Raw genomic sequence first — 26,966 nt, forward strand, 5'->3', positions numbered from 1 at the left:
TTTTCGCTGTTATTACCAAATTTTCTTCTTCCAACAAATCTCTCTGGGAAGAACTGAGTGATTTTTTTTTCCATTTCCATTTTTTCCCATTCCTTGGAATTGTGTAATAGCACAAATTCTGTTCATACTGATAAATGTTCATTAAAATTACTATATGATTGAAAAACATTTTCAAATTTATATGCTGTATATAATTTTCACTATTTTAGAAATGTCAGGCTTGGTTCTGAATTAATAGCATTTGACTAGGTAACTCTCAAAACATTTGATCATTCAGTCATAGGAAAGACATTTTACAGTATTCAGATGTTGAAATGAGCATTGAATCCAATTTTGCTCAATGGCAAAATTGGATTAATGGGTAAAACATTTATTTTTTCAAACAGTACAAAGAGATTGTAAAGTAAGTTGTCTCATCTTCCCTGACCTCCCAACCTTTCTTCCCAGAATCAACTGGTTACCAGTTTATTGGTATATCCTTACAAGTGTGCTCATTATCATCCCTTTTTTCTTTTTTCTGGCTGCTTTGGGTCTTAGTTGCTGCGCGTGGGCTTTTTTCTAGTTGTGGCGAGCAGGAGCGTGGGCTACTCTTCGTTGCGGTGCGCGGGCTTCTTGTTGCGGTGGCTTCTCTTGTTGCGGAGCATGGGCTCTAGGCACACGGGCTTCAGTAGTTGTGGCTCGGGCTCTAGAGCTCGGGCTCAGTAGTCGTGGCGCATGGGCTTAGTTGCTCCGCAGCATGTGGGATTTTCCTGGACCAGGGATGGAACCCACGTTCCCCTGCATTGGCAGGCGGATTCTTAACCACCGTGCCACCAGGTAAGTCCCACCCCATATTTTAAAATAGGAGTATACTATATCTTCCATTTTTACTGAACCATGTATCTTTTTTTTGAACCATGTATTTTTTTTAACATTTTATTAAAGTATAGTTGATTTACAATGTTGTGTTAGCTTCTGGTGTACAGCAAAGTGATTCCGTTGTACCTATATTTTTCATACTCTTTTCCATTATGGTTTATCACAGGATATTGAATATAGTTCCCTGTGCTATACAATAGGACTTTGTTGTTTATCCATTCTGTATATAATAGTTTGCATCTGCTAATCCCAAACTCCCAATCCATTCTCCCTCACCCCCTTCCTCCTTGGCAACCACAAGTCTGTTCTCTATGTCTGTGAATCTGTTTCGTAGATAAGTTCATTTGTGTCATATTTTAAATTCCAATATAAGTGATGTCAAATGGTATTTGTCTTTTTGTGACTTACTTCATTTAGTATGATAATCTCTGGGTCCATCCATGTTGCTGCAAATGGCACGATTTCGTTCTTTTTTATGGCTGAGTAGTATTCCATTGTATATATGTACCACATTTCCTTTACCCATTCATCTGTTGATGGACATTTAGGTTGTTTCCACGTCTTGGCTATCGTAAATAGTGCTGCTGTGAACATAGGGGTACATGTATTTTTTTGAATTAGTTTGCTCCAGATACGTGCCCAGGAATGGGACTGCTGGATCATATGGCAACTCTATTTTTAGTTTTTTGAGGAACCTCCATACTGTTCTCCATAGTGACTGCACCACTTTACTTTCCCACCAAGAGTACAGGAGGGTTCCCTTTTCTCCACACCCTCTCCAGCATTTATTTGTAGGCTTTTTAATTACGGCCGTTCTGACTGGTGTGAGGTGGTACCTCAGTGTAGTTTTGATGTGCATTTCTCTAGTAATTACCAATGCTGAGCATCTTTTCATGTGCCTGTTGCCATGCCAATGAACTTTATGACCCTTGCCAATCTAATAGAAGAAAAAATGGTGTTTCCTTTTAATTTTGTATTTTTTATTAATAAGGTTGAATAGATTTTAATCTGTTAAAAGCCATTTTTGTATTGTCCTTTGCCTCCTACTTTTCTTATTTAAGAGCTCTAGTATTTAGGAAATTCACTTTTGCAATCAGAAATTACAAATATTCTATTTATCTTAATTTTTACCTTGTTACTGGCATTTTGCCAAGCAGTACTTTTATGCAGCTATATTAATCTTTAAACACTTTTCTTTTTGCGCTTGACGATTGTTTGGGGCATCTGAACTTCAAGGTTTTTGTTTTTGTTTTTATTGTGGTAGAAATACACAGTTACCATCTGGACCGTTTTTCAGTGTACAGCTCAGAGGTATTAAATACATTCATGTTGTACAACCATCACCACCACCATCCATCCCCATAACACTTCCTCTTTAAAACTGAAACTATACCCATTAAACAATAACTCTGGGAGGCGGGATCAAGATGGTGGAGTAGGACCCTGGGCTCACCTCCCCCCAACAAACACATCAAAACTACAACCACATATAGTTCTCGTTGAGAGCCATCTGAAGACTAGCAGTGTGGCTCTTCTACAACCAAGGCTGTAAAAAAAGAACCACACAAGAGTCTGATAGGGAGAAGTGATGTAGTCCAGGCCTGCACCCATAGCGGGTGACCCAGAAGAGGGGATGTCACAGGGCAGGCTCAGGGATCCGCCCTGGGGAGCGAGGTGCTCAAGCCACATATTAGGCACCCCAGCCCTGGGGTCCGACACTGAGGTGAGCCCCGTTAGCTGGCTTGAAAACCGGTGGGTCTCACCAGACGGCTGTAAGTAACCAGGGTTCTGCTCTTGAACAGTATGCACACTTGCTTGCTCCCAGTCCCAGCGTGGAGGCTACAGATTGAAGACCACCTAGTGCTCTGGCTGGCCTGCCAGGACCACCTCAGGGCACCCCCCGGCTTGTACCAGGCTTTGAATAAATGTCTGCTCCAGTCCTTTAACCATTTTTGAATTGGGTTATCTTGTTGAGTTTTAGTTCTCTATATAATCTGGATATTAATCTCTCATTAGATGATATGATTTGCAAGTATTTCCTCCCAGTCTGCGGGTTGCCTTTTTACTCTGTTGAGTCTTACGATGCATAAAATTTTAAAATTTTCACCAAGTCCAATTTGTCTATTTTTTGTTACCTGTGGCTTTGGTGTCATAGCAAGAAACGATTGCCAAATCCGGTGTAGTAATGCTTTAGTTGTTTTCCTCTAAAAGTTTTGTTTTAGATCTTCCATCAAGGTCCTTGATCCATTTTGAGTCAACTTTTCCTATGATGTTAGGTCAGGGTCCAAACTTACTCTTTAGCATGTGGATGTCTAGTTTTCCCAGCACCATTTGTTGAAGACTGCCCTTTCCCATTTGACAATATATATGAGGGTTTATTTCAGGGCTCTCTATTCCATTGGTCTATTTGCCTTTATGATCACTGTAGCTTTGCAGTAAGTTTTGAAATCAGAAGTGTGAGTCCTCCAGTTTTGTTCTTTTTCAAGATTGTTTTGACTATCTGGTGTCCCTTGAGATTCCATATGACTATTAGGATGGGTTTTTCTATTCCTGCAAAAAACATCATTGGGATTTTGATAGGGATTGCATTGAATCTGTTGACATTTTAACAATATTGACTCTTCTAATCCATGAACGTGTTTCCGTTTGTCTTAATTTCTTCCAGCAGTGTTTTGTAGTTCTCATTATACAAATCTTCTACCTCCTTGGTCAATTACTAAATATTTTATTTTTTTGATGCCATTGTAAATGGAACTGTTTTTGTAATTTCCTTTCTAGATTGTTCCTTGTTAGTGTGTGGAAATGCAACTGATTTTTATGTTGACTTTGTTTCCTGCTACTTTGCTGAACTCATCGGAACAGACTTTGTGAAATCTTTAGTTTTCTACGTATAAGATCATACCATCTGCAAACGTAATTTTACTTCTTCATTTCCAATTTTTTTCTTCTTCTTGCCTAGTTGGTCTAGCTAGGACTTCCAACGCTATGTTAAACAGAAGTAGTTATGGTAGGCATCCTTGCCTCGTGCCTGATCTTAGAGGAAATGCCCGGATATCACCCTTGTATAGACGTTTTATGGTTGACTGACTTACTTCTTTAACATGCCACTGGAATCCACTACTTAGGATTTTTATTCCTATCATGCTATCTTTATCAGGTTTTTAAATTAACCCTTTGATAAGAATTTGGGGGCCTATTACATGCTGAAGTTTAACCCTTGTGTTACCTCATAAAGATGTGATATAATTCAACTACGATAATCCCTGGCCCTTTTCTTCTCTAATAATTGCTCTACTGCAATTTCTTTCCAACCACTTTTAGTAATTTATATTTTCCTTATAAATCATCTAATTCCTCTAACTTTTCCCATCTCACTATCTATACAAGCTTGTGCCATTTTCCTTCACTGGTAACTATTGAGATATCTTACTTTACATTCATTTTTTACCTCATTTTGTTTTTCAACATTTCCTATGTTATCGTTTTCCTAGCTATTTGAATTCAGTGTTTAACTCACCTCTCTTTATTAGTGTTTAAGGCTTTGACTCCCTACTGAGCCTGACTCCCCCAACCCCTGCCAGTTCTGCTCTGCTCAGTCTCTGCTGTACCACAAGGGGCCTCCCCTTGGAAGTATTATATGATAGCTGGACACACTCCAGAAAAATGTTGGAAGATTTTTTACTCTTTTCAGACTCATATATGTTAACAATTAGAACCAAGAACATAATATACAATCAGCCTGCTAAACTACATTTCCAAATAATAGATGTTCCTTTTTTTTTTTTTTTTTGGTGGGGGTGGGGGTGGGGATGTACGTACACATAGACCATCAGCTAAACCTTCAGATAGTAGTGGCTCTGTTGCCCAAAACAGACCAGGGCAAACGTCTTAACTGTAGCAAAATTTCACATCTAGCCCAATCCGGCTTGCTCTTATTTTTTCATAATCCTCTGAGGGCTGCACTGTCCAGTAGTCGCTATGAGCCACACGTGCCAAGTACTTAAACTGTAGCTCGTCCAACTGGGCGTGTTATAGGATACCAGATCTTGAAAACTTTGTACCAAGAAAATATTAATATTTTTTATTACAAGTTGATGTTTTAGTTATATTAGGCTAAATCAAATATATTAAAACTTAACCAGTTTCTTTTTACTATCTTAATGCGTCTACCAGAAAATTTTACAATTACGTACGTGACTGCACAGCACTCCCGCGCAGGGCTGCTGGCTCTCTTCCCTCTGGTGTACATACAAGGCTTTGAAACCACAGAGAGCATTGCCTTCTTGTAACCATTTGAAGACAACAGCACCATGATGCCACGTTAGTGTTAGCATTTATTTTAAAAATACACAAAATATAAATTCTTTACATCAAAGTGTGATGACCTCACTTATACATTGTTCCATACTTACCTGGTTTTGCTTGCATCCTTATGCAAACATTAAGAATAAATGGATTTGATTCTGATTTTTTGCTATGGTTCATGTAAACAGTTGAGACTGCTACATAAAGTAGGTTGTTTTAAAAGGTAAAATGGCCACAGGAACCCAACAGTAAAACAATTCAATTTGGATTGTTTAACGAAATTGGCAGAAGTCTTAGCAGATAGATAATTGAAGACTTAATATTGGCTTCTAGGCATTTAAAATATTAAAAACCTTGAGGTTTTCTTGTAAACATAACCTAGACCTTGTTGGCATGAAGTATGAAAGTAAAATATTAAACCATGATTTTCATCATCCTGCCCATGTCAGTATACACTCTCTTTATTATGAGAATGAAACCAAGTAATAAACAAAAGACATCAGGAATTTCAAACTGTACTGCAGAGAAGGTCCCAGCTGGTCTCTTCTGGGAGCGGTCTAACTTAAGCTGACCCTGCCACTGGCTGAGTATGATCCCCTCTGTCCTCTGGACAGTGCAATGCCACAGGCCACGAGTTGGTCAGTTCCTCTTGCTCCAAGTCTTCTGAAGCAATCGAGACTCTACTTCCACCTCTGCTGGCTCTGCCGTCCTTCCTTGGGCTTGAATTCACTGGGTTAGTGGTTTGCAACTATTGTCAAGACTGTACTGTCCCTTTAAGGTACCACATGCCACCATAGCTTACACAGCAGTCCTATGAATAGAGAAACATGTTAAAGGCAGACTTTAGCAGGAAAAGGAGCTACTTACATTCTGTGCAGAATATCAAAACTTGATTTATGACTAATGGAGAGAACACAAATGGGAGATCAAAGGTGACTATGGTCACCGCCCAGCCTCCTCCACGTGTGGGCCTCGAGCCCCTCCTCTCCTCAGGGGTTAGCTTAAGAGTGAGGGCCTATAAATGAATGTGCTCTATGAACACAAAATACAAGAACTGAATAAGCTGACCAGAACAAAAGTGCTTCACAAATAGCATCAGCATCTATGGACCTGGAATATAAGAATACTAGAATATAGGGGATTTGTCATCAGCTTTCAGTGTTCCAATGCTTCTGCAAGTATGATATTTGTACCACAGAGTCAATCCATAAAGGCATTATAGGTAATGCTTAACAGGAATTAAGTATTTTCATACACTAGACAAATGATATACTCCTTTTTAAACTAAATTGTATTTAAAAATTGTTCTACTAAAAGCAGGTAGCACGAGAGTGAGTGTGTGGCTATGGCAGAAACCATGAAAGCGGCACAGGATTCTAACGAGTGGGCCAAGGATTCGAACCTAGGTCCTGGCACTGTAAAGGATGACTATATTTTTTTAAGATGGAGCTTACGTCTTATTCAATTTAGTCCTTTTGCATATACCAACCACACCGATGCCAATTATCTGTTGCTGAAGACCCGACCGGCTGGGGAGGAGTCCAGAGGAAGCCTGATTTATAAACACAGCAGTAGGAAAGGCACGAGACTAGGTCCCTTTCCACACACTGTCAGCCTCTATCTAAGACAGGGAGGAGCCAGCTGTGGGCGCCCTGGTCTTAAGCTCACAGTCAGCAAAAGCCTGGAGCCTCCAGATATTATTATACACAAAATGGATGTACCTTTAGCACTTTATCCACCTCCTGTTTACTCAGATCTTCTCCACACTCTTGAGTCAGCCGAGACTGGATCATGTTCCGGCGTACCCGGTAATTTTTGGAAAAAATTTCAAGCAAAACCTGTCGATGCTTTAGTAGCAAAAACATGTTATTATGGGAAATAATCACCTGAAAGAGAAACATCCCCAAACAAGAAACCCAAAGGCTATGGACCTAACTCCATGCTGCAGTCTTTGATCAACGTCCTTGCTCAGGACTTCTGGTTAAAGACAAACACGTTTGGCCAATTTGTCACCTCTTAAGACCCAATAAAATGAAGAAATAAAGGTATATGCCCACAAGAACAAAAACCCAGTGAAGCATTGGCAGAGGATGAGTGATTCAGACATAGTTTTTCGTGATTAAAAAACGAGTGGTGGGCTTCCCTGGTGGCGCAGTGGTTGAGAGTCCGCCTGCCGATGCAGGGGACATGGGTTCGTGCCCCGGTCCGGGAAGATCCCACATGCCGCGGAGCGGCTGGGCCCGTGAGCCATGGCCGCTGAGCCTGAGCGTCCAGAGCCTGTGCTCCGCAACAGGAGAGGCCACAGCAGTGAGAGGCCTGCGTACCGGGGGGGGGGGGGGGGGAAACAGGAGTGGTAACTGATTCAGTAGGCAGGTGAAGCCACCATCTAAACTGCGTGAAGACAGAACAGGATGAGGAGTGAGTGGCTTAAAGTCCTGGCACACAAGACAGGATGCCATGAAAAGCATTACGTCCCAAAGAAAAACTAAACAGGGAGGATAGAAGATAGTCAAAATCCCCACCCCCTGCAAAGTACAAAAGGTGTTAAATGAGAGAAAAAAGATTTGATCCTCTAGTTCCAACATATGACCTAAGAATTCCGGAAGAGAAAAACAGGTACAGGAATTACAAATCTATCACAGAACTTCGTAAGAATGACTCAACTGTCCAGTACAGTAATAATCCACACCAGGGTGCCTCTGGAGTTGCACTGATGTGCTATATGTGGAGTGAGGAAAACCGTAGTTTGGTTTAAGGGAAGGGTGTGGATCAAACTGAAAAGACCAAGGAACAGAGTGTCAGTGCACGACAACTCTGAAAGCTTGAATACAGTGGAAAATGATCTTAAATTCAGAGGAAAATGATTTGCCCTCCAAAATCCTAGTCCCAGACAAATAATAAAACCGGAGGACAAAAGAAAGCCATTTTAAGACATGGAAGAACGCAGACAACTCCTCTGTGCCCTTAGAAGCTAAAACTAAGCAAGAAGGAAGACAAAAGATTGCAAGCTAGCAAGAGACATGGAGCTGGTTCTGCTGGAGAGGCATCTGGGGAATCAGACTCAAGAATGGTACTACTCTTGGTATCTATGTGTTCAGAAAACCATGTAAGTGAGAATAGGAAGTAGTATAAAGAAGAAATGTCAATTATATTTCAATAAAGCTGGAAAAAAGTGAAAAAAAAAATATAATCGTAGATACTACTGGTATTTGGCTCTACAATGAACAAATTTCCAGTCATGATGCTATAAGCATTGTTATATGATTTAACAAAAAAATTGTCATAACACATCCCACACCTGTCTACATTCTCCCATAGCTGAGAACTAAATCCTCATCCACCACAACAGGAAGCCCATTGATAACATCAAGTTGAGACATCAGAGAACAGTATAAACACATTTTGCATATATATAATAATTTTTAAAAATGGAGGAACTCCAAAAAAAAAAAAAAAACAAATGGAGGAACTCCTTTGGTGGTATATTGTAGTTAAAAAGTGACTGCCTCTGAAGAGTGGGAATCAGGTCAGGCAGGGCAGGAGATGGTTTCCCATATAGCTTCAGTCTTACTTATTTTTAAGAACATGCACTTATACTTTTTTCCTTTTAATTATTGGAGTACTTCAGGAGTAGGAAACCCAGATGCCACCTATTCTGGCCAAAAGCACACAGAGACTGTTCCAGTTTGCTCTCCATCTACGGCACCATCACAGAAGGCCCTGCCCCTTTGGTATTCTCAGCCTGCCTGTCAGTCCCCTTCCAAGAGGCAAAAGGGGACAGAGAACTCAGTGGGGGCCTTTGCTCACTCCCCTTCTCCCCACCCCCGAGGGACAGGACCTGGAAAAGGACAGATCAATTGGAGTTTAGCAATTAAATCTTAATCTTTAAAACTCAGGCAAGCTCATGACTTAAGGAAAACTTCTGGACCTCAGGTGCTGCTGGCTGCATTCATCTTCTGTTCACTGGACACCCGTGACCCTTCCTGTCTGGGTGTGACTAGAGGCAAAACGACCAATTTCTCTAACCTGAGATCTGATCCAGCACCTGAGATCTGATAAGGAATCCTTTTAATTCCTACCGCCATCAGCCACCTGAAAAATGTGGTCTGTCACACGTTCACAAGCCTGCCGGGGCATCAGAATCATCTAGAAAGCTTTGCAGAAACTTAAGTACCTAGGACCCTACCCCATTCCTATGGAACTGAACTGAATCTCTGAGGTCAGTCCTGAGAATCTCTGTATTTTTTAAAAGGCGATTTTGATGCCGATGGTTCAGACTGGCATTTGGAAACCACTGGTTTTGGCCCACACTACCGGCACATCCAGCATGTCTGAAGTACAGAGACACAGAGCCAGAATATTTAAAACTGGGAGCGGCTGGAAAATCTGAAGTGGACACAACCGCACTCTGGGTCTCCCCGAAGGTCTAACCCTCTGCAGAACACCGACCTGCTCCTGGGAGGACGGCAGCAAAGGTCACCTCACCTGGTCACTCATGTCTCCAGACTCCCAGAGGGCGAACACCTTCTGCTCATCCGGGGAAGCAGCCGTCTGTGGGGGAAACTGACCAAGGCCCAGGTGTGAGCTGGCTGATCTCGTGTTCACCACCTGGACCCTCCCTCCCCCGGGGCCCTCAGTCTGCACCCGCCCATTTCCGGGAACAGAGTTCCAGTCCCAGCTCCTGCCTCCCACCAGCCGTGGGCCTTGGCACACCTGCCTCTGCGTCCTTCTCCTCGCCAGCCACTCCCCGCGCGGAGAGGCTCCTGTCAGGAGCCGGATGCACCGGCCTGCGGCCCGCGGCCGTGCTCGGTAAGGCGGGGAGGAGGCTGCTTCTCTTTTCCTATCAGCCTGGCATTAGCTCTCCTCTCTGCTTTAACACCCTGTGTCCTCCCACCCTAAATATCAACCCTCTGTGTCCTGAGAAGCACTCCCGCCCCTGTAATTCCTTAGGAATATCCTGGGGACTCCTTTCAATCCCTCCCACAAGGGCCATGCTCGAACGGGTTAGAGGGGCTGCCCGACCCTAAGCGGCCCATGCCTCGCAGCTCAGCAGCGTCCGAAGGTGGGCCGAGGAAAGGGTGGCCCGGGCTCCTGGTTCCTGGAGAAGGGGGACGGAGGAAGGGGCGCCTGGTGGAGTGGCACCGCAACACAAGCAATAGTAACAGTTCCTACCATGTAAAGTCCCAGGTGGGGCTCTAAATATACAGTCTCATTTGCTACCACAGAGGAAGCGAGGTGTTGCTGCCTCCACTCTCCATGAGAAAAGCCCGGTTCGGAGAGTTCACTCAATGTCTGTGGTCACACAGCTAATAGGTGGCAGAACCAGGAGTTAAACTCAAGTCTTTGCGAGTGTACTTGCTCTCCCTGGGCCTCAGCTCCCTTACATAAAGAAAAACAAGGCCAGACAGGTCTAGGATCATTCCACCTTGGACATGACTATGATACAGGATCACGGGTCCCAAGGGTGGCCCACTCCATGCCCCTCGCCCTCTATCCACTCCAACAGCACAAGATGGCCTGGCTAACATCAGGCAGGCGCCTCTCCCTTGCCTCGCTCAGTCAGTCAGCAAAAGGCGAGTCTGCAGATAACCGGACCCGTTTGCTACGTGGACAAGGGTGGCTCCGAACAGGGCAGGGCCCCCAAACCCCAGTACCTTCTGTAGAGAGCTCACCAAGGAGGCTCCTTGCCACGAGGGCCAGATCCCCCGGGACACACCAGCCAGCCTGGGACCCAGGGCCTCTTGTCCTAGTTTCTGCTCCTCACGTACACAGGGATGGGCCTTTGCCTCACATCACCCAAGGCTGCAGGTGCCTCTGACCTTAGACTGCAGACGTCAGCGCTCCCTTGTTAAGAGGCAGACACAGCCCCACCTCACCCCACGTGCTGCCAGGTCTGGACAGAGCCTGGGAGAGAGAATGACGAGCACAGCCTCCCTGGGACCACAGCCTGGCACGCTTCACCCTCAGCGCAGGGAGATGGTCTCCAGGGGTCCCTCTGCTCTTGCACTTCCACCCCTCCAGGGCCCCTTCCAATGACAGGACGAGAAGCCCAAAAGCCTGGGGGGCGGGGGGGTGGCCCGCCCCTGCACCTGCAGGCTTGGTACCAGAAATGCTAATGGAAAGGCCACAAAGCCACGCTAGTCAGCCAGCCTCCAGGGCAGGGAGGCCCACCGGCAGGAGCCCAGGCACAGATGGGGGCTCTGGTGAGAGGGCCAGCTCATCTCAGCTGAAGCAGAAAGGATTTAAGACTTGGAGCCACTGTAGAGGTTCAACTTCCAGCTCTATCACTTCCTGGGGATGTGACCTTTAAACAAGTTCATTCTACTTCTTTGAAACTTGGGTTTCTTCATCTACCGTTGCAAGAAGATCAAATGATACTAGAAGTGAAATCATCTTGAAAAACGGCAAAGCTGACAGGAATGAGGGAGGTGCCGGCACAGGAGGGGGCTAGACCCTGGGACAGGGAGCCGGCGTGACCAAGGAAGGCCCTGCTGTGTGCCAAGCCAACAGGTGACGGCCTCAGGCTCCCACTCAGCCCTCACCAAAGCCCCGTGACACAAAAGCTAACATTCACCCACTTGAGATGAGGGTGCAGAGCCGAGAGGCTGACCGGCGCGAGGTAAACCCGGCCACCACGTGGGAGCCGAGATTCACACCGAGGCCAACAGTCTCCCGAGTGCCCCTGCCCCGTGCACCCTACAAACAGCTGTTTCCCCAAAGCCGGCAGGGCTCAGGCCACTCTGGCACCAGGTTCTCTCCACAGCCACTTTCAGCCAGGAAAGATGCTGCCGACCCAGGAGCCCTCCGAGGGCGCGTGTGCTGCCCATCCAGCAGGCGCTACTTACAGGCACCAGTATCTGCTTGCAGCCGGCGGCCAGCACCGTGTCCTGCAGCATGCGGTCCGAGATGCCGCTGAACAGCATGTGGCCGGGGGGCAGGCTGGCCAAGTGCAGGTTGAAGAGGCGCTTGAGTTCGCTCAGCGTGAGCACAAACTGTCTCTGAAAGGTGGCCTCCACGAAGGCCCTCAGTTCCCGGGCCACGGGGGTACCGGCAGAGCCTGAGGGCGGGTGCCCGTTGAAGCTGTCCCCGCCTGCCGCCCGCGCAGCAGGCAGCCCGTTGGCCAGCCTGCTGTGGAGGCCACCGCCGGGTGAGATGTCCATGGGCTGCTCATCCTCTGCCCCCCGCTCTTCCTCTTCCTCCCCCTCCTCACTCACGGGCTCCTCCTTGATCCGCACAGCGGGCAGGACGGAGGACGCCCGCAGCTGCTCCTTCCTCCGCTGCAGCTCCCGCTCCAGCAGCGCGTGGTTCTGCTGGGCCTGTCTTTTGGCGACTTGGACCCGCTGGTCCCCAGAGACCAGCCCGACAGGCCCTGCGGAGAGACACAGGGCTGCTCAGGACAGTAGGGACCGTGCAGGGAAGGGCCTGAGATGAAGGGCCTCGGTCCCTCTGCCCCACAGACGTTCCCTTCCATCCTGATGGGGACACCCCGCTGACCAGAGGAAGGGGACAGGGAAAATGCAAGCCAGCTGGCACAGAAGCAAGTGGCCCAGCTTGCCTTTCGCCCCCACCTTACCCAGAAGGAATGTGGCTACCCCAACAATGAGGGAAGAAACAGAACCAGGAAAAGCAGATTCCCACATTCAGAGACCCAAGCCAGGGTGGGTTACTGCTGAGTCCCTGCCACCAGCATCCCTGCCAACCCAAGAGGGCAAGAAATCTCAGAGGCCTGGAACCCAGACACAGCCCTGGAACCCAGAAGCCTCAGTCCCTGAGGCCAAGGCTCTGCCACTGGACAAGCCTCCAGCTGAGGGAAGAGGGCACAGAAGGGCAGCCAACAATGAGCCACGCCCCCTCATTTCCCCCCACAGGCTGAGCCCTGACAAGTTCCAGTAAAGTAGCCCTTCTGGAGACAGTGTCAGGGTTAGGGGCCCACCCAGCCGACATCCCTCCACACCTGATTGTCCATCCGGCTTCTTTGGCATGGTTTCCTTCACAAGATTATAAACTTTTTCTAATCTGAAAAGAAGAGTGAACCCTCTTAACTTTACACCGTGTCCCCTCACGTCACCTGCCTCCCAGCAGAAACACCCCCTTAAGCCCTGGACATCCTAGTCCATGAAGACGCTGCACGCCTGGAGCTTCCACGGTCTCTCCCCGCGGCTCGGAAACCCACAGCAGGGGTGGGGAGCACCGGCCCGCCCTCCCTTCCCCAGCTGCTCTCCCGCCAGCCTGCCTGGGGCCACACAAGCCCCCGCTCCTGCTGCTGAGTGCTTCCCCCTCCTTCCCAACCCCTCAGAACAGACGCGGGTCAGTTCAAGTCAGCTCGGATCAGCAGGCTTGTCTGTGCCAGGTCTCTGCCGGGGGGATTCTGGGACCGAGCAGCCAAGTCCACCTGAGTGGGGGAGGGGCGCACACAGCCCCAAATTTGCATTCCCACCCCAGATGCAGCCAGGCTGTGCTCCCCACTGGAAGCAGGTGGCTGGGGACAACCTGCTGTTCCTCTGCCTGGCTGCCCCTCATCCCGCCCAGCAAGCTCTTACTTGGCCTGGATGCCCGTCCACAGCATGTGCTGCCGCTGGACCACATCTGGATGTTTCTTGATGAACTCCCCGTCATACGGCAGTATGAACTCCCAGCCCTTGTTGATCCTCACTACGGCCATGTGCTCTAGAAAGTCCTTCACGTCTTCCGCGCAGAGCTGGGGAGAGGGGGGCAAAGGTGAGGCACGCCCAGCCCCCATTCCTCCAGTAGTGGGGCTGGGCCTCTCGGATCAAGAAGAACTTCACTTACTTTAGTCACCGCTGCCACCTCTTTCCTTACCACCCACCGGTTCTGCGTGAACTTCCACATCTAAGGGAGAAAAAGAAGCTTGTTTCCAGGAGGCAGGGATCCTACTAGGATTGTCCCCCAAACCCCTGCTGTTGTCCTGGGAGCCTGGGACGCGGGCACGAAGTGGCGGCTCTGAGCCGGCCTGGGTGGCAGGCAGACTGGGCCTGGGTCCTGGCTGAGGGCAGTCACTTCAACTCTGAGCCTCCATCTCCTCCTCTGTAAGGGACCTCCTGGGCCACCTCTTCCAGGAGGGCAGCTGGACCCACTCCACACCACATAAGCTCCCTGGGATGGGGGATACCTTTGCCCGTATGTCACCTACAACAACTAAGATTTGACTAGACCCTCTCCCAGACCCCCAGACGTGACGGTGTCTGCGCGAACAGAGGAAGGCTGACAGGCAGCTGAGGGTCAGTGGCACACATGTGGAAGGCGAGCCTGGGAGTCGATGCCACTGCACCCTGACCCCCAGAGACGAAAATAAACCACACAGGCATCTAGACGCTAAGTACCCACAGGAGCTGGGACACCCAGCTGGGAAAAGAAAAAACGGAGGCCCTCTCTGAAACAGCTTAAGGGCTGCCTGGTGTGATTAGGTCTGTGCATGAGCTCACCAAGGTCACCACGGACAGCTCCAAGGAGACAGACTGCAGCGAACTCAAAGCACACTGCCAAGGTCAAGGGTGCCTCGCAGCACAGGTCCCAGCAGCTCAGGGGTCAGGCACTTGGGAGGGATGCCTTGGCTGGGACTTAAGCTCTGGATAGGGGCTGGGGGGGGCAGATAGGGTGACGGAGTGGAGGCATGAGCCAGCTCAGGAGCTGCAAAAAGCCCACAGCAACAGTGCAGGAAACACGCACGAGGAAAGCGGCTGTGAACTGGGGAGCGTGAGCCCCACTCAAAGAGGGTGCTGTTTGGGGGTGCGGGTCCAGTGGTACCAGACTGTCCAATTATTCATGACAAGACAGAAATCTAGTTTGAATCATGACTGTGATTTATAAAAATAGACAACTAAGTCAACATTTTAAAAACACCACTCAGGTCAAACGGCTCCTTGGCCAGAATCTACCTATGGGACTCCAGTGTGCAACCTCCAGGCTAGGAACTCAAAGGTTCTTATGAAGCTGAAGACTCCAGGGTCTGAGAGGAAGGAGAAGAAAGGCACAGAGTCCAGAGTCCTCCACTCCCCCCAGCCCCACCTTGGCCACACATACCTGCTCTTTGCCCGCTGTCTGGACGAAGGTCCGGGACACTCTGTGCTTGCCCAGTCCCCCGCCCATAACGCCCCAACCCGGAAGGCCAGAGAGCCGGGGCACTTACAACAAAGTCTCGGCCCCTGCAGAGCACCTCAGCAGGCACGCCGCTGTGAGGGCTAGAAGAGTCCTTGGGGTACAGGATGTCACTGCCAATGAGACAGGGTGGCAGGTCAGTCCCTGTCCTCAGCCCCTCTGCCCCCCACTCCCTCAGGCTCCGAGTGGAAGCTCAGGCCTCTTTACAACACGGGCGAGGGCCGGCCTGGGCCCCAACCGCTCCCCTCAGACCCTCCCCTTTTCCCTGGGAGCCTGGCTCCAAGAGTTCTTCCTCCTACTCCTTTCCCAATGCCCCCCTCACACACTGGCCCAGCCCCAAGGCCCCTGACATAGTTGGAGGGGCCAGGGGCTCAGAGACAGACAAGGTGAGCCCAGGACTCTGGCAGACAGCAAGTCCCACCTGTAAAGCACAAGGCCTTACCACTGGCTGAAAGGGAAGGGGGGAGCAGTGTGAGCTGAGGCAGGAGGGGTCAGGGACTGGGATCCAGACAGACCCCAAGCACAGGTGAGGCTGAAGCCTTTGGAGAGAATGGGACCAGCACTCAAGGCTCAGGGACCTTCAAGGGCAAATGAGCAGGCACCAAGGCTTAAAAGCGTCTCCTGACCCCAAGTCCAGACGCAGACCCTGTTGCCCAGGAAAACACACACGTCCCCGGCCATCCGTGCCCGGGGCACCTTTGCTCTCCCCGCCCCACTCGCCTCCTCAATCCCACCTGGCAGCCAACTACTACTTTCCTTCAAGGTTGAGCTCTGTGTCCACCCTTCCTGTAAAGCTCTACGGGACAGGGCCTTGGCCCCATCTCTGCCACACGGAGGGGAGGTACCCACTAAGTACACAGTGTGGTCCGTGCACTGGGCTGTAACGGTGCCTGCCCCACCCATCCCCCCGGCACACTTTCCTGAGGACAGGGACAGCATTGAATGAGAGCACAGTGCAGGGCATAGAACAAGCCGTCCAGACACATTTACTCAACAGATGGGAGCATCCTGTATCACCTCCTCACAGGAACACAGAGGGACAGGGCATGGAAGGACCACTACCCACAGGTGTGGCAGAACACACAGGGCCCAGGAGGGCCTACCTTCAAGTCACAGGGACAGGCAGACCATAAGCTGAATGCGGCAGCAGCACCAGGGCATGTGCGGTGCTGGGGGAGCTCAAACCCCAGCTCTGTGGCTGCCCGGCTGCCAGACATTTGGCAAATCTCCGTGCCTCCTCTGGGCGAGCATCCTCAGGGGGCTAATGGGATGGTCCCTCCTGGATTTCACCCATCCACAGCATAAATACACATAAGCATCCCATTTAACAAGTGATGTGCTATCACGAAGGTCCTCATAATTAAACACTTGTGTCACATAAGACAATAGCTGCAAGGACCCACAAGGCATGTTGGGCATCGTTTCCCAGGGAAAGGCCATCACCACGTGGCAGTGACATGACTTTGCAGTTTACCTGGCCAACCAACTGTGAAATGATGGACTTTTTGCAATGAATAACTTTTTTAAAAATTTGGAACAATTTACATTTTGACAGATTGTTCACTTTACATCACACTTTCTAAAAAGTGAGTATTCAAGCATTTTATATTATACAATTTAGAAGTAATATAATTCAAGTGTGCGTAAAACATAGCCACACCGTACTTACCAAGGGTCTACCATTTGCCAGGCATTATACTGAGTACCAGGGATAAAGGGAGAGTCAAAACAGACAGTCCCTACCCCTGACAGTCTAGGGAGGAGGCAGGGTCTAGAGGAGGAATCACAGGAGGAGAGAAACTACTGAAGGACAGCAAGCCACAGATCCAGGATCTATGAACCCCGACAGGATACAGAAAAAGAAATTCCCACTTAGGCCCATCTTAATGAGCCCTGGGAAGCCAAAGCAAGAGAAAAGCTTAAATGCAGCCAGAGGGAAACGAAGGAACATGTATTATACAGACAACAAAAACAATGGAAGTCAAACTGCAATGAAATTACACCAGTGTGTGGAAAGAAAATAATCAACCTAGGATTCTATACTCAGTAAAAAATACCCTTAACACAATACTGTATATCAGCCATACTTCAATAAAATCAAAAACAAACAAAAGTATCCTTCAAGAACAAAGGTGAAATCGACATTTCCAGATTTAAAAAAACCAAAGAAATTCATCACCTGAAGACCTTCACTTTAGCAGAAGGAAATTATCACAGTTAGGAACTCAGAGATGCAGGAAGGAATGATGAGCAAAATAAAAAGGCAAATACGTCAGCAGATCTCAAAAATATTGACTGGACAGTAAAATGTCTTATGGGGTTTAAAACAGAATTAAAATATATAAATACAATGACACATGAGTTGAGAGGAAGATAAATATAAAATATTCTAAAGGTCGTTGAATCGTCATGGATGAGGGTAAAAAGCGGCAACTAATATTAAACTGTGAAATCTGCAGGGTAATCACTAAGTCAGGAAAGGATAACTTCCAAGTTAGTGGGGGAAACGGAATAACAAGAAAAGAAAGTAAAAGTGAATATAAAATGCAATGTAAGCTGGACAAATAAAAAGCACTAAGGTAGACTTAAACCCAAAACATCAGTACTTAACATTCAATTTAAATGGGTTAAGCGCTCCCAACTAAGGGACTAAAATGAACTTACCTCTTCACCACCCAGTTTCCTTGGACTAACATCGCCACCTTCTGGATGCCACGCAGAACAGCCACAGAGTCGATGGAGGGGCCCAGGAGGCTCATCAAGTTGGCAAAAGGCATGACCTTCACTGAGGAGGGCAAAGGAGACATCAGACAAGGCAAGAGGGGCCTGGGCTCATATAAAAATCCCAGCATGACAGTGCTAACAGTAACAGCTGGCATTCACTGGCTGCTTACTCTGGGCAGGCACCCGCCTCTCACTGAGCCCTGGAGGAAACACCCACTGGAAGACGGAGGCGTGCCTCATGAGGAAGACTCAGCCCAGGAAGGTTTCAAAATTCACCCATGATCACTTGGCTAGTAAGTGGCACAGCCAGGACTTGAACCCAGGCCATCTGGGTCCAAAGTTCATGCACTTCATCACTGTGCTCTGCTCTCCCCCACACGAGCCCCTAGCCCAAGTGAGAAGGGGCAGGGCCTGGGGAGGCCCCGTGTCTTCTGCAGCAAGGCCAGTGGCCTGGCTCCCCCCGGGAGCGCCCCTCTCCACTCAGACCCCAGAGCCCCTGGTGCTGGCATCTCAGAAGAGCCCAGGGCCTGGGACTCCGCTCTGAGGTTCAAGGCTCACGTCCACTCTAAAGGTTCTGGCCTTCAGCATCCCCACGGTGCAGAGCCTGGCGAGGGCACCACAAAGTAATGCAAGGGAATGCACTTCGTTGTGAAAATGAACGTAGCTCACGTTCACATGCAAGGCTCTGTACAGTCCCTTTAGAGGCCTCACCTCTGAGGCCTCACCTCAGCCCCATGAGCTATCTTAGTTCCTTTTTATAGATAAACAATCTAAGGCTCAGGAAGGCCAGTGGCCTGCCCAGGCTCACACAGCAGGTGAGTGACAAAGGTGGCAGGGACCCGCAGCCCATCTGAGGTAGCCTGCCACCAGCTCTAGCGCGCCTTCCAGACAAGGTCGGAGCTGTAAAGCGGGGCGGGCTCTGGGTAGTGGGGCCTCTGGTCTCGCCGCTTAGTCCTTAACTCTTTCCTAACTCCACTTCCCCAGGAGGTGGCAGGGCTGGGGCCCGCCAGAAGGCAGGGAAGGGCTGCCCACCCACCATTCTTCATCAGGATCTTGATCTGATCAGCTAGGGGCAGGGTACGCAGCTGAGCCATGGACAGGACATTGCTGGGGGCCACGGGTTTGTCTCTGTTGAAAACAAACGCAAAGGGTTAGGGGGCCAGGGGCGCGTTAGGGGGTGGGAGGGGACGGGGGGTGAAGGCATCCCGCCCCTCTACTCACGTCTCCTCCTCCTGGCTGGGAGGCATCAGCATCACGAGGTACTCGCTGTGAGGAGAGAGCGGGGTCAGCAGACCCAGCCCCCAACCAGGCTGTATCCAAGCCCCCCCCAAACTCCCACACCCCCTCCTGGCCCTTTCCAGAGGATGGTGGGCGACTCCACATCCCTCCCCCGTGTTACAGAAGGGGCCACAGTCCCGAGGGAGGACCCACAACACAGGGACCCTCCTGGGGCCAGTGTCGGGCTCAGTGGCCCTTAGCAGCCCCGGGCTGGCCAGTCTCACCTGGGTGACTTGACAAGCTCTGTGTTCTCAACCCCACTGGAGCCCTGGCACAGCAGGTACTGGCGCTCATGCTCAGAGCGGCTGTCCTGTTGGGGAGGAATAGGGTGTGAGAGGAACCTCAGCCAACATTCCAGGCCTCCCTCTGTGATCCAGTTCTCACCCCTGCATCACCTTCTGCTCCAGCCACCCACTGTCCTGCTCTGAGGCCAACCACAGGATCAATCCAACCTCCTGAGCATGGCACTCAAGGCCTCTGCAATGTGGCCTCAACCAACTACCCTCCTGCCTTTATGACTACACAGCCCCAGCACCCACGCCTCAGTGCCCTGTCTGATACAGGAACACTGAAAGCAATGATAAAAATAACAACTAACATTCACTGAGCATCTACTATGTGCCAGGCCCTATTCCAATGGCTGTATACATACTCTAACTCATCTCATCCCCAAAATAACTATGAAATTAGGTACTCTTATTATTATTCCCATTTTACAGATAAGGAAGCTGAGCCTCAGAGAGATTAAGTAATTTGCCTAAGGTTACACACTAGGAAATAGCAGAGCTTCTGGAAGTCTGACTGACCCAAAGCGTAAGGCTCTGTCAACACAAATCTCTTTCAGGAAGGTTTCAGAATAATCAGGGGTTGCTCCTCCCCCAGAAAAACGCTGGGGAGCCCTTGTCTATGGTGTCTTTGTGAGCTAATATTCAATTGCTTCCCTTACTCAACACAGTTTCGAGGACTGCGCTCTAAGTACAGTAAAAATCACCCTTGGCAGGTACACAGCCATGGGACAGACGGCTGATTCTCCACAGAGCAGCCGATGAAGCGTCTAGCCTTCATTCAGGGCCCACGATACTTAAAAGTACGTAACCAGGGCTTCCCTGGTGGCGCAGTGGTTGAGAGTCCACCTGCCGATGCAGGGGACGCGGATTTGTGCCCCGGTCCGGGAAGATCCCACATGCCGCGGAGCGGCTAGGCCCGTGACCCATGGCCGCTGAGCCTGCGCGCCTGGAGCCTGTGCTCCGCAATGGGAGAGGCCACAACAGTGAGAGGCCCGTGTACCGCAAAAAAAAAAAAAAAAAAAAAAAAGTACGTAACCAAACAGCCTCACTGAGCCCGGCAAGATGCTCACACTCAGGGAGTGCCCGGAGGGGCCACAACTCACACCAGTGACGTGGCAGACTCACTCCCTTGGGGCACACAGTAGGTGGGAAGGGAGGACAAACTGCTCACAGGGCTTAACCTCTCTCCCTGTGGCACTACCAAGCGGCTACGACTGAATCTGAAAGAAGTTAGATGTGAGACAATGAGGCCACCAGGTAACACTTCCCAGGCACTGGGGCTTTTCTCCCAGGACCCCACCCTGGCCAGTGTCAGCACCGCCCGGGGACCCCAGCTCACCCTCAGGCCATAGTAGTGCAGGTGGACCCAGGGCTCCTCAGCATGCTTCTTCTGCAGAAACTCGTAGGACTGCACGCGGCGCTGGCGGGCCTGCTCCGACTCAGGCCGGGAGAAACGTACCTGGTTGGGGAGCGGGGAGGGGTGGGTCCACAACCTCAGGTCTGGGGCGTTTCCAGGCTGCTGCCCCAGCACCCACCAGGAGGCCAGAGAACCTCACATCTGGGGCATTTCCCACCGCCACCCAATTCAGGCTGGGCAGAGGGTAGATTATCCCTCCAGGTAGCCCAGCAAGGAGGCTCTAAGGCATGGACTCTGTTTCTTTATGTTTCACCCCAGAGCCCGTGTTCTCTGCAGACCTTCCCACCCCTTGCTGCTTCCAGGAAGCTGAGCTACAAAGCTGGCCCTGCTGCCTCCCAGGCTGCACTCTCTCTCAGGGCCAGAGCTCACCGTGATCTGCTTCACATCTTCTTCTGCCTCGTCCTGTGAAGAGTCTCCCGCTGCAAAAGAAAAAGCCTTGCTTGCAGCCTCTGTTGGAGGCTCTACACCCCACCTACCAGGCAGGTCTCAAGCAGCGAAGCCCGTGAATTCTCCTTCTGGACCGACGTAGCTGCCTAAGTCAGTGGTTTTCAATTAGGGGCAACTTTGCCCCCCAGGAGACATTTTTGGTTGTCGTAATTGTGGGGGTGGGTGCTACTGGCATCCAGTGGCTAGCAGCCAGGGATGCTGCTGAGGATCCTATAATCCATCCCTTTAATACTTCTTGCCATGACCAACCTATCCTGCTAACATATACAGACAGACAGACAGACAGCAGGGCTGGGGGTCCAGGGCTCACCCTCGTTGGCTGCCTCCCTCTCACGGTGCTTGGCATCTGCCTTATCCAGGTAGGAGAAGCTGGGCCGCAGCTGCAGGATGCCATGTAAAGGTGTCAGGTGGAGCTCACCTGGCAGAGGAAGAAGGGCTTGGACCTGACTCTAGGAGCTGAGGCTGACCCACACAGCTTGGCTCAAGGGAGCTACCAAGGGCCCCAGACTCCCCTAAAGGCCTCGGCTCACTGCCAAACCACCTCCCACCTCTGCTCTAGCTCCCAGTCCTAGAGCCTTGGGACCACCAGACCGATGGCCATTCCCAACCCGATCTGGCTGTGCCGGACACAGGAAGTACACAAACCAGATGAAGACATGAACGCAGACTCTTCCACCCAATGTCACTTCCTTAAGGCTTGCCTGCAAAGCCTCCTCCTCCAGCATTCAAGGGCCTCCCAACCCCGGTCCCCAGTGCCCTCCCACACTCGCTTGTTCCAGCCACACTGGGCCACTCATCCACACCAAACACGCCCTGCTCTTTCCCCCGCCAGGCCTCTGCCAGACCACCCTCAGCGCCTCCCTAACCCCACACACACCCAGACCTCTCCTCCTCATCCTCCCACCTCTTCCTGTCAAAATCCCACCCGTCCTGTTAAGAAGTTGGCTAGTGCAAACGGGGCTGGAGAGGAGGCCTGGCGGAGCCCGGTGGAGGAGTGTCTACGCCGTCTCTGGCAAAGATCGTGACTTTCTCTTGTGAGTCAGACCTGTGCACTGGGAGGCAGTGCAAAGGTAATCAATTTCAATCAAGCCAATGCAGCCTTGAAAGAAAAGAAATCAGACAGACACTAAGGCTCTGTGGAAGCTCTCTGGGACTCCAGAGGGAGCAGAATGCTTGAGACCAGAAGTAAGTAAGTGACTAGGCCTGGCTGCAAGGAATGTGGCTTTAAAGAACTATATCCTTGAGACTGGGGTTCAAAATAGAAGAGTATAGTTATTTGACATTACTTTTATTCTATCACAGTTTATTTCCTAAGTGCTCAAATTTCTTTTATTGCTTTATAAACTCTAAATACTTATAGAAACCTTGTACTTTTTAATAGCTTTACTGAGATATAATTCACATACCATGTAATTTACCCATTTCAAGCATACAATTCAATGTATTTTAACATATTCACAAACTAGTAAGCCAGCACCACAATCAACTTTAGAACATTTTCATCACCCCAGAAAGAAACCCTGTACCCAACAGCAGCAGTCACTCCCCATTCTACTCTCCTCCCAGCCTCTGAAACCAATAATCTACTTTCTGCCTCTATGGGCTCGCCTATTCTGGACATTTCATATGGATGGACTCATGTGACATGTGGTCCTTTGCGCCTGGCTTCTTTCATTTAGCCTAATGTTTTCAAGGCTCACCCATGTTGGAGTGCCTATCAGTACTTCTTTCCTTATTATGGCTAAATAATATTCTAACGTATGGCTATACCATATTTTGTTATCCGTGCATCAGCGGATGGAATTTGGATCATTTCCACTTTTCACTACCATGAATAATGCTGCTATGAACACCTACATACAAGTTTTTGTGTGGAGATGTGTTTTCATTTCTCTTGCGTAGATGCTTTCTAGGAATGGAATTACTGGGTCCTAAGTACCTTGTACTTAAGACAAAATTCTACCCCATCCAAAAGGTTATGCTGTGTGTGTCTGTGTCCCAGGAGGACAATGACCTTTGACCTCCACCCCATCGGGTATGGTAGTGTCAAGCTACAAGTCCCTTGAGGTGCCAAATTCCATTCCCCTGACAATCTGTCATTTCTACAACCTGTCTGGCCTCTGTGGGTATCTAGCATTCGGGGTGTCCTCTTCCTGTCCCAGCCCCCATTCTGCTTCCCTCCCACCCACTCAGCCCTCACAAGCCATGGCAGTCAGGGATGTCTAGCGCGGGTACCTTGCCTGTAGAGCGCGGCAGCATAACGGGACGTGTTACTGGTGGTCTGGGAAGAGCAGAACGTCTGCTTGTCCATCAGCTTCCTACAAGCACAGGGAGGACAGACGTCAAGGGGAAGGAAGCTCCAGGCCTGGGCCTGTAGGCGGAGCCCCCTCCACCCCAGACACCTAAAATCCAACTGCCAGAGACCAAGGCCACAGGACAGGCCACAGGTGCCGCAGGAGGGGAGCTGGGGATGAGGAAACCTCATGTGCAGCCCAAGAAACAAGCAGTGGGTGGGAGCTCCCTCTCCCGTCGAGGGGCCAGCTTGCCTCTCAGCCCAGGAAGAACTTGGTCAGAGGAGCCATCTCGGGAGGGAAGACGTTTCCCACGGGGACGAGTCTGCGCCAGGCCCAGCCATGCAAAGATGGGACGCTGGTGGGAAGCTTAGCTGTAGAGCACAAGGCCTAGGTGTCTCTGGGGGCTCTGGAAGGCTCGTATTTGAAAAACGTGAAGCTCGGAGGCCTTGGGGAACTCACGAGGAGTATGTGCTGGTCTCGTCAGCGCAGGCCCCGTCCACGTTCAGCGCGATCTGCTCCCCTTTGCTGCGGCAATAGTTGGGATTCAGCGTGTCGATGGCCATCTCAAGCTCCACCTGGAGGAACCAAACACCCCCAGCAGCTATGAGGACCCCAAGGCACAGCCCTCAGGGGATCCCCTCAAACCCACCATGCCTACCTCCCTAACCCCAGTCCCTGCCCAGAAGCAGGACTGACACCATCCCTCTCCGAGGGCCCCTAGGCTTCAGTCCACACAAAAGCCACAAAGCCAAATTCCAATAGAAGAGCCAGAGTGCTTTCTTTGGGAGGGGGTTCGTGTAGTTTTGCTTGCCCGCACCCACAATTCCACTCCCCAAAATCTAAATTAGGTGCCAACATTTAAAAATCAAGGGCTTTTCTCTTTTATCCTTATTTCCAACTTCTTTTGAAAAGTCAGCAGAATTGGCAATACTGGTACAGTGGCAACAGGGCCTGGAGCTGCAGGTGCCCGAGGAAAGGCACGTCTCCTGTTCCGTCACCCTAGCCCTGAGAGGCACTAGATTCCCCGTATCGTGCCCTCTTCGCATTGGCCCTGCCCTGTCCTGTGAACGTGGGTCCACCCACCCCATGTTCTAGTTCATCTCAAGCCTCACTCCTCCCTGGCCTCTCTGGAGCTGCCCACCCCTCTTCTTTCTGGAAGTTTTTCCTCCTGCAGCTTTCAAGGCCCTGCAAGCTGCTGGTTTTCTTCCTAACTCTCCAATCACTCCTCTACGCTTCCACCCCCAAAAGGCCTGTCTCCTGGATTCTTTCAGCTCCCACCCTACCACCCCTCCCCTCCCTCCACCTCCACCCAAGAGGGCAGCCCCACCTTCTGCTGCTTGGGCTTGATCCTGGCTGAGAGGTGCGGAATGTCATCATAGGTCATCGAGACTGGACGCACAGGGTACTGGGGAAGGGAAGGGAGCCGTCAGTCCACCCTGTCCAGACCCAGTGAGAGCTGAGCTTCAGAGGCGCTGGCCAAGAATCAATAGCCACCCTCCACGCCCACCCCAGACCAGAGGCCCTCGCTGGTCTCTGCCTGCATCCCTGCATCCCATTCTCACTGGCTCCACCTGGTTTCCTTCCAAAGAGCAATTTTCAAATGTCCAAGGGACATGCCTAAGCATCAGACAGGCCCCAGCATGCATAGCCCCATGGGCCCTAGGAAGTCAAGCGCACCGCCATGGGAGTCAAGAGGAAGGGTCCGAAGTCTAACTGCTAGTTCACAGGCCATCCAGGTGGAGAAGGACAAGGGAAATGAGACCACAGGAAGCCAAGAGGGAAAACAAAACTGGCGAACACTGCTCACTGCTAAAGCCTGACGATGGATCTGTGGACAAAGGATATCACCTGCCACAAAGGATGTTGTGGCCTTCAAACCCTCTGCCTTGCAGCCACTCCCCCTACAGTGCATCCTAAGGGGACTCAGGATGGAGAAAACTAGGAGACTGGCCCTAGATAGTTAAGGTGCATAACAAAGGAATGATTTCAATTAGCCCAGACTCTTGCCACTTCCCATACATAGAAAAGTGCGAAATTCATTAACTCGGAGAGTCTGGTTTTCTTAAACAAACAGTAATCTGATGTTCTGACTCCCCGGGGTTTTGTTGTTGTTTTGCAAAAACTCCTATAAGTCCTGACTCCTCTCTTACCTCTTCAGAATAGTTCCTCAGAGCTACCTGAGAGGCTATCTCCCGGACTTAAGTCCTCAGTACGACCGCCGAATAAAACATAATTCTCAACTGTTAGGTTGTGCTTTTTTTTTTTTTCAGTCGACAGATCTATGGGAATCACTAGCCCATTCTCTCTCCTTTTGCTGATGTGTGGACTTTTCCATAATAAAAAGTTGATGACAGAGAAGGGAGCTGGTCTGCCAGTGACCTGCTCAGAGAGCTCTCTCTGGGCCCCAGTGTCATCAGGTGTGAAGTTATGTCACATCTGAGCATACTACTCTGAAATCGCTTCTTTTCTCTGAACAAAGAAGGATGTAGAGACATCCTTCCCCACAGACGCACTCTTCCTTTCTTTCTCCCGTGCTTTACATATGCCACTGGGTGGATGGATGAGTCATGGCTTGGACTCACTTGCAAAAGGCCGTGACCATCGCTATGAATGAACCTGGTGGAGGTGTGGCAGTGCATAAAGTAATCCTCCTTTGGAGGCCATTTGAGATCAGCTGCATTCCAGCCCAAGGAAATGGCTGTTTCCTAAAAGCTCACTTAAATAGCAATACAATGACTCCTCCCTGCTTCCTGGGCTGAAGCTTGGGGCAGGAACTTGGAACTTAGGTCCAGGAACAGCCTGGAGCACAGCTGGTCTGGGCTGAGCCCTGAGCTGGGACAGGCTAGCCCACGACAGCCCGGGAGGCCCCTGGTCTGCCAAGGTCCAGGCAGCTCTGTGATCTTCTGATCGCCGGGAAGGGTGGTGGGGAAGGGTGCCAGTTCTAGAATCAGACGGTCCTAACTCTGCCACTTGCTCCCTGTGTACTCAGGCAAGCTCCTCGCCTCCCAGACCATTCGGAGCAGGGAATGAGGCAGGTGGAGCTGACACCCGGCACTGGGCCTGGCACACTATGAACACACATGGGTCACTGTCACCACCATCCGTTCCATCCCTCTGCAGTCAGTCAAGGAAGCAGACGCAGACAACAGCCCCCAGTGCCACGGCCTGTAAAGGCAGATGCCAGGGGCCCAACACCGGGCCTCTTCCCAGCACATGCTTGGAGGGTGCTGCCACCCTGTT

The 26,966-nt window shown here is 50.3% G+C and overlaps 1 protein-coding gene across 4 annotated transcripts in view; it reads right to left on the bottom strand.

The window, feature by feature from the left end:
• Positions 1-5,917: 5,917 nt before the first annotated feature.
• The window catches only part of POLR3E (RNA polymerase III subunit E), a 30,759-nt gene continuing 9,710 nt past the window's right edge, over positions 5,918-26,966 (bottom strand). Inside the window, exons 4-21 of one of the 4 annotated variants that reach the window (XM_065892005.1) lie at positions 25,054-25,131; positions 24,186-24,301; positions 23,668-23,750; positions 21,743-21,850; positions 21,355-21,404; positions 20,908-21,027; positions 19,506-19,591; positions 19,225-19,269; positions 19,040-19,131; positions 17,944-18,064; positions 15,311-15,392; positions 13,954-14,013; positions 13,704-13,861; positions 13,118-13,179; positions 12,009-12,532; positions 9,649-9,726; positions 6,885-7,010; positions 5,918-5,974 (exon numbers count right to left, since the gene is read on the bottom strand). In XM_065892005.1, the coding sequence (XP_065748077.1) occupies positions 5,918-5,974; positions 6,885-7,010; positions 9,649-9,726; positions 12,009-12,532; positions 13,118-13,179; positions 13,704-13,861; positions 13,954-14,013; positions 15,311-15,392; positions 17,944-18,064; positions 19,040-19,131; positions 19,225-19,269; positions 19,506-19,591; positions 20,908-21,027; positions 21,355-21,404; positions 21,743-21,850; positions 23,668-23,750; positions 24,186-24,301; positions 25,054-25,131 (2,046 nt within the window). The remainder of the gene's footprint in view (positions 5,975-6,884; positions 7,011-9,648; positions 9,727-12,008; positions 12,533-13,117; positions 13,180-13,703; positions 13,862-13,953; positions 14,014-15,310; positions 15,393-17,943; positions 18,065-19,039; positions 19,132-19,224; positions 19,270-19,505; positions 19,592-20,907; positions 21,028-21,354; positions 21,405-21,742; positions 21,851-23,667; positions 23,751-24,185; positions 24,302-25,053; positions 25,132-26,966) is intronic. The other 3 variants (XM_065892002.1, XM_065892003.1, XM_065892004.1) reach the window with 3 other exon arrangements.

The sequence above is a fragment of the Phocoena phocoena genome, chromosome 15 (assembly GCF_963924675.1).
Source record: "Phocoena phocoena chromosome 15, mPhoPho1.1, whole genome shotgun sequence".
Lineage (NCBI taxonomy): Eukaryota > Metazoa > Chordata > Mammalia > Artiodactyla > Phocoenidae > Phocoena > Phocoena phocoena.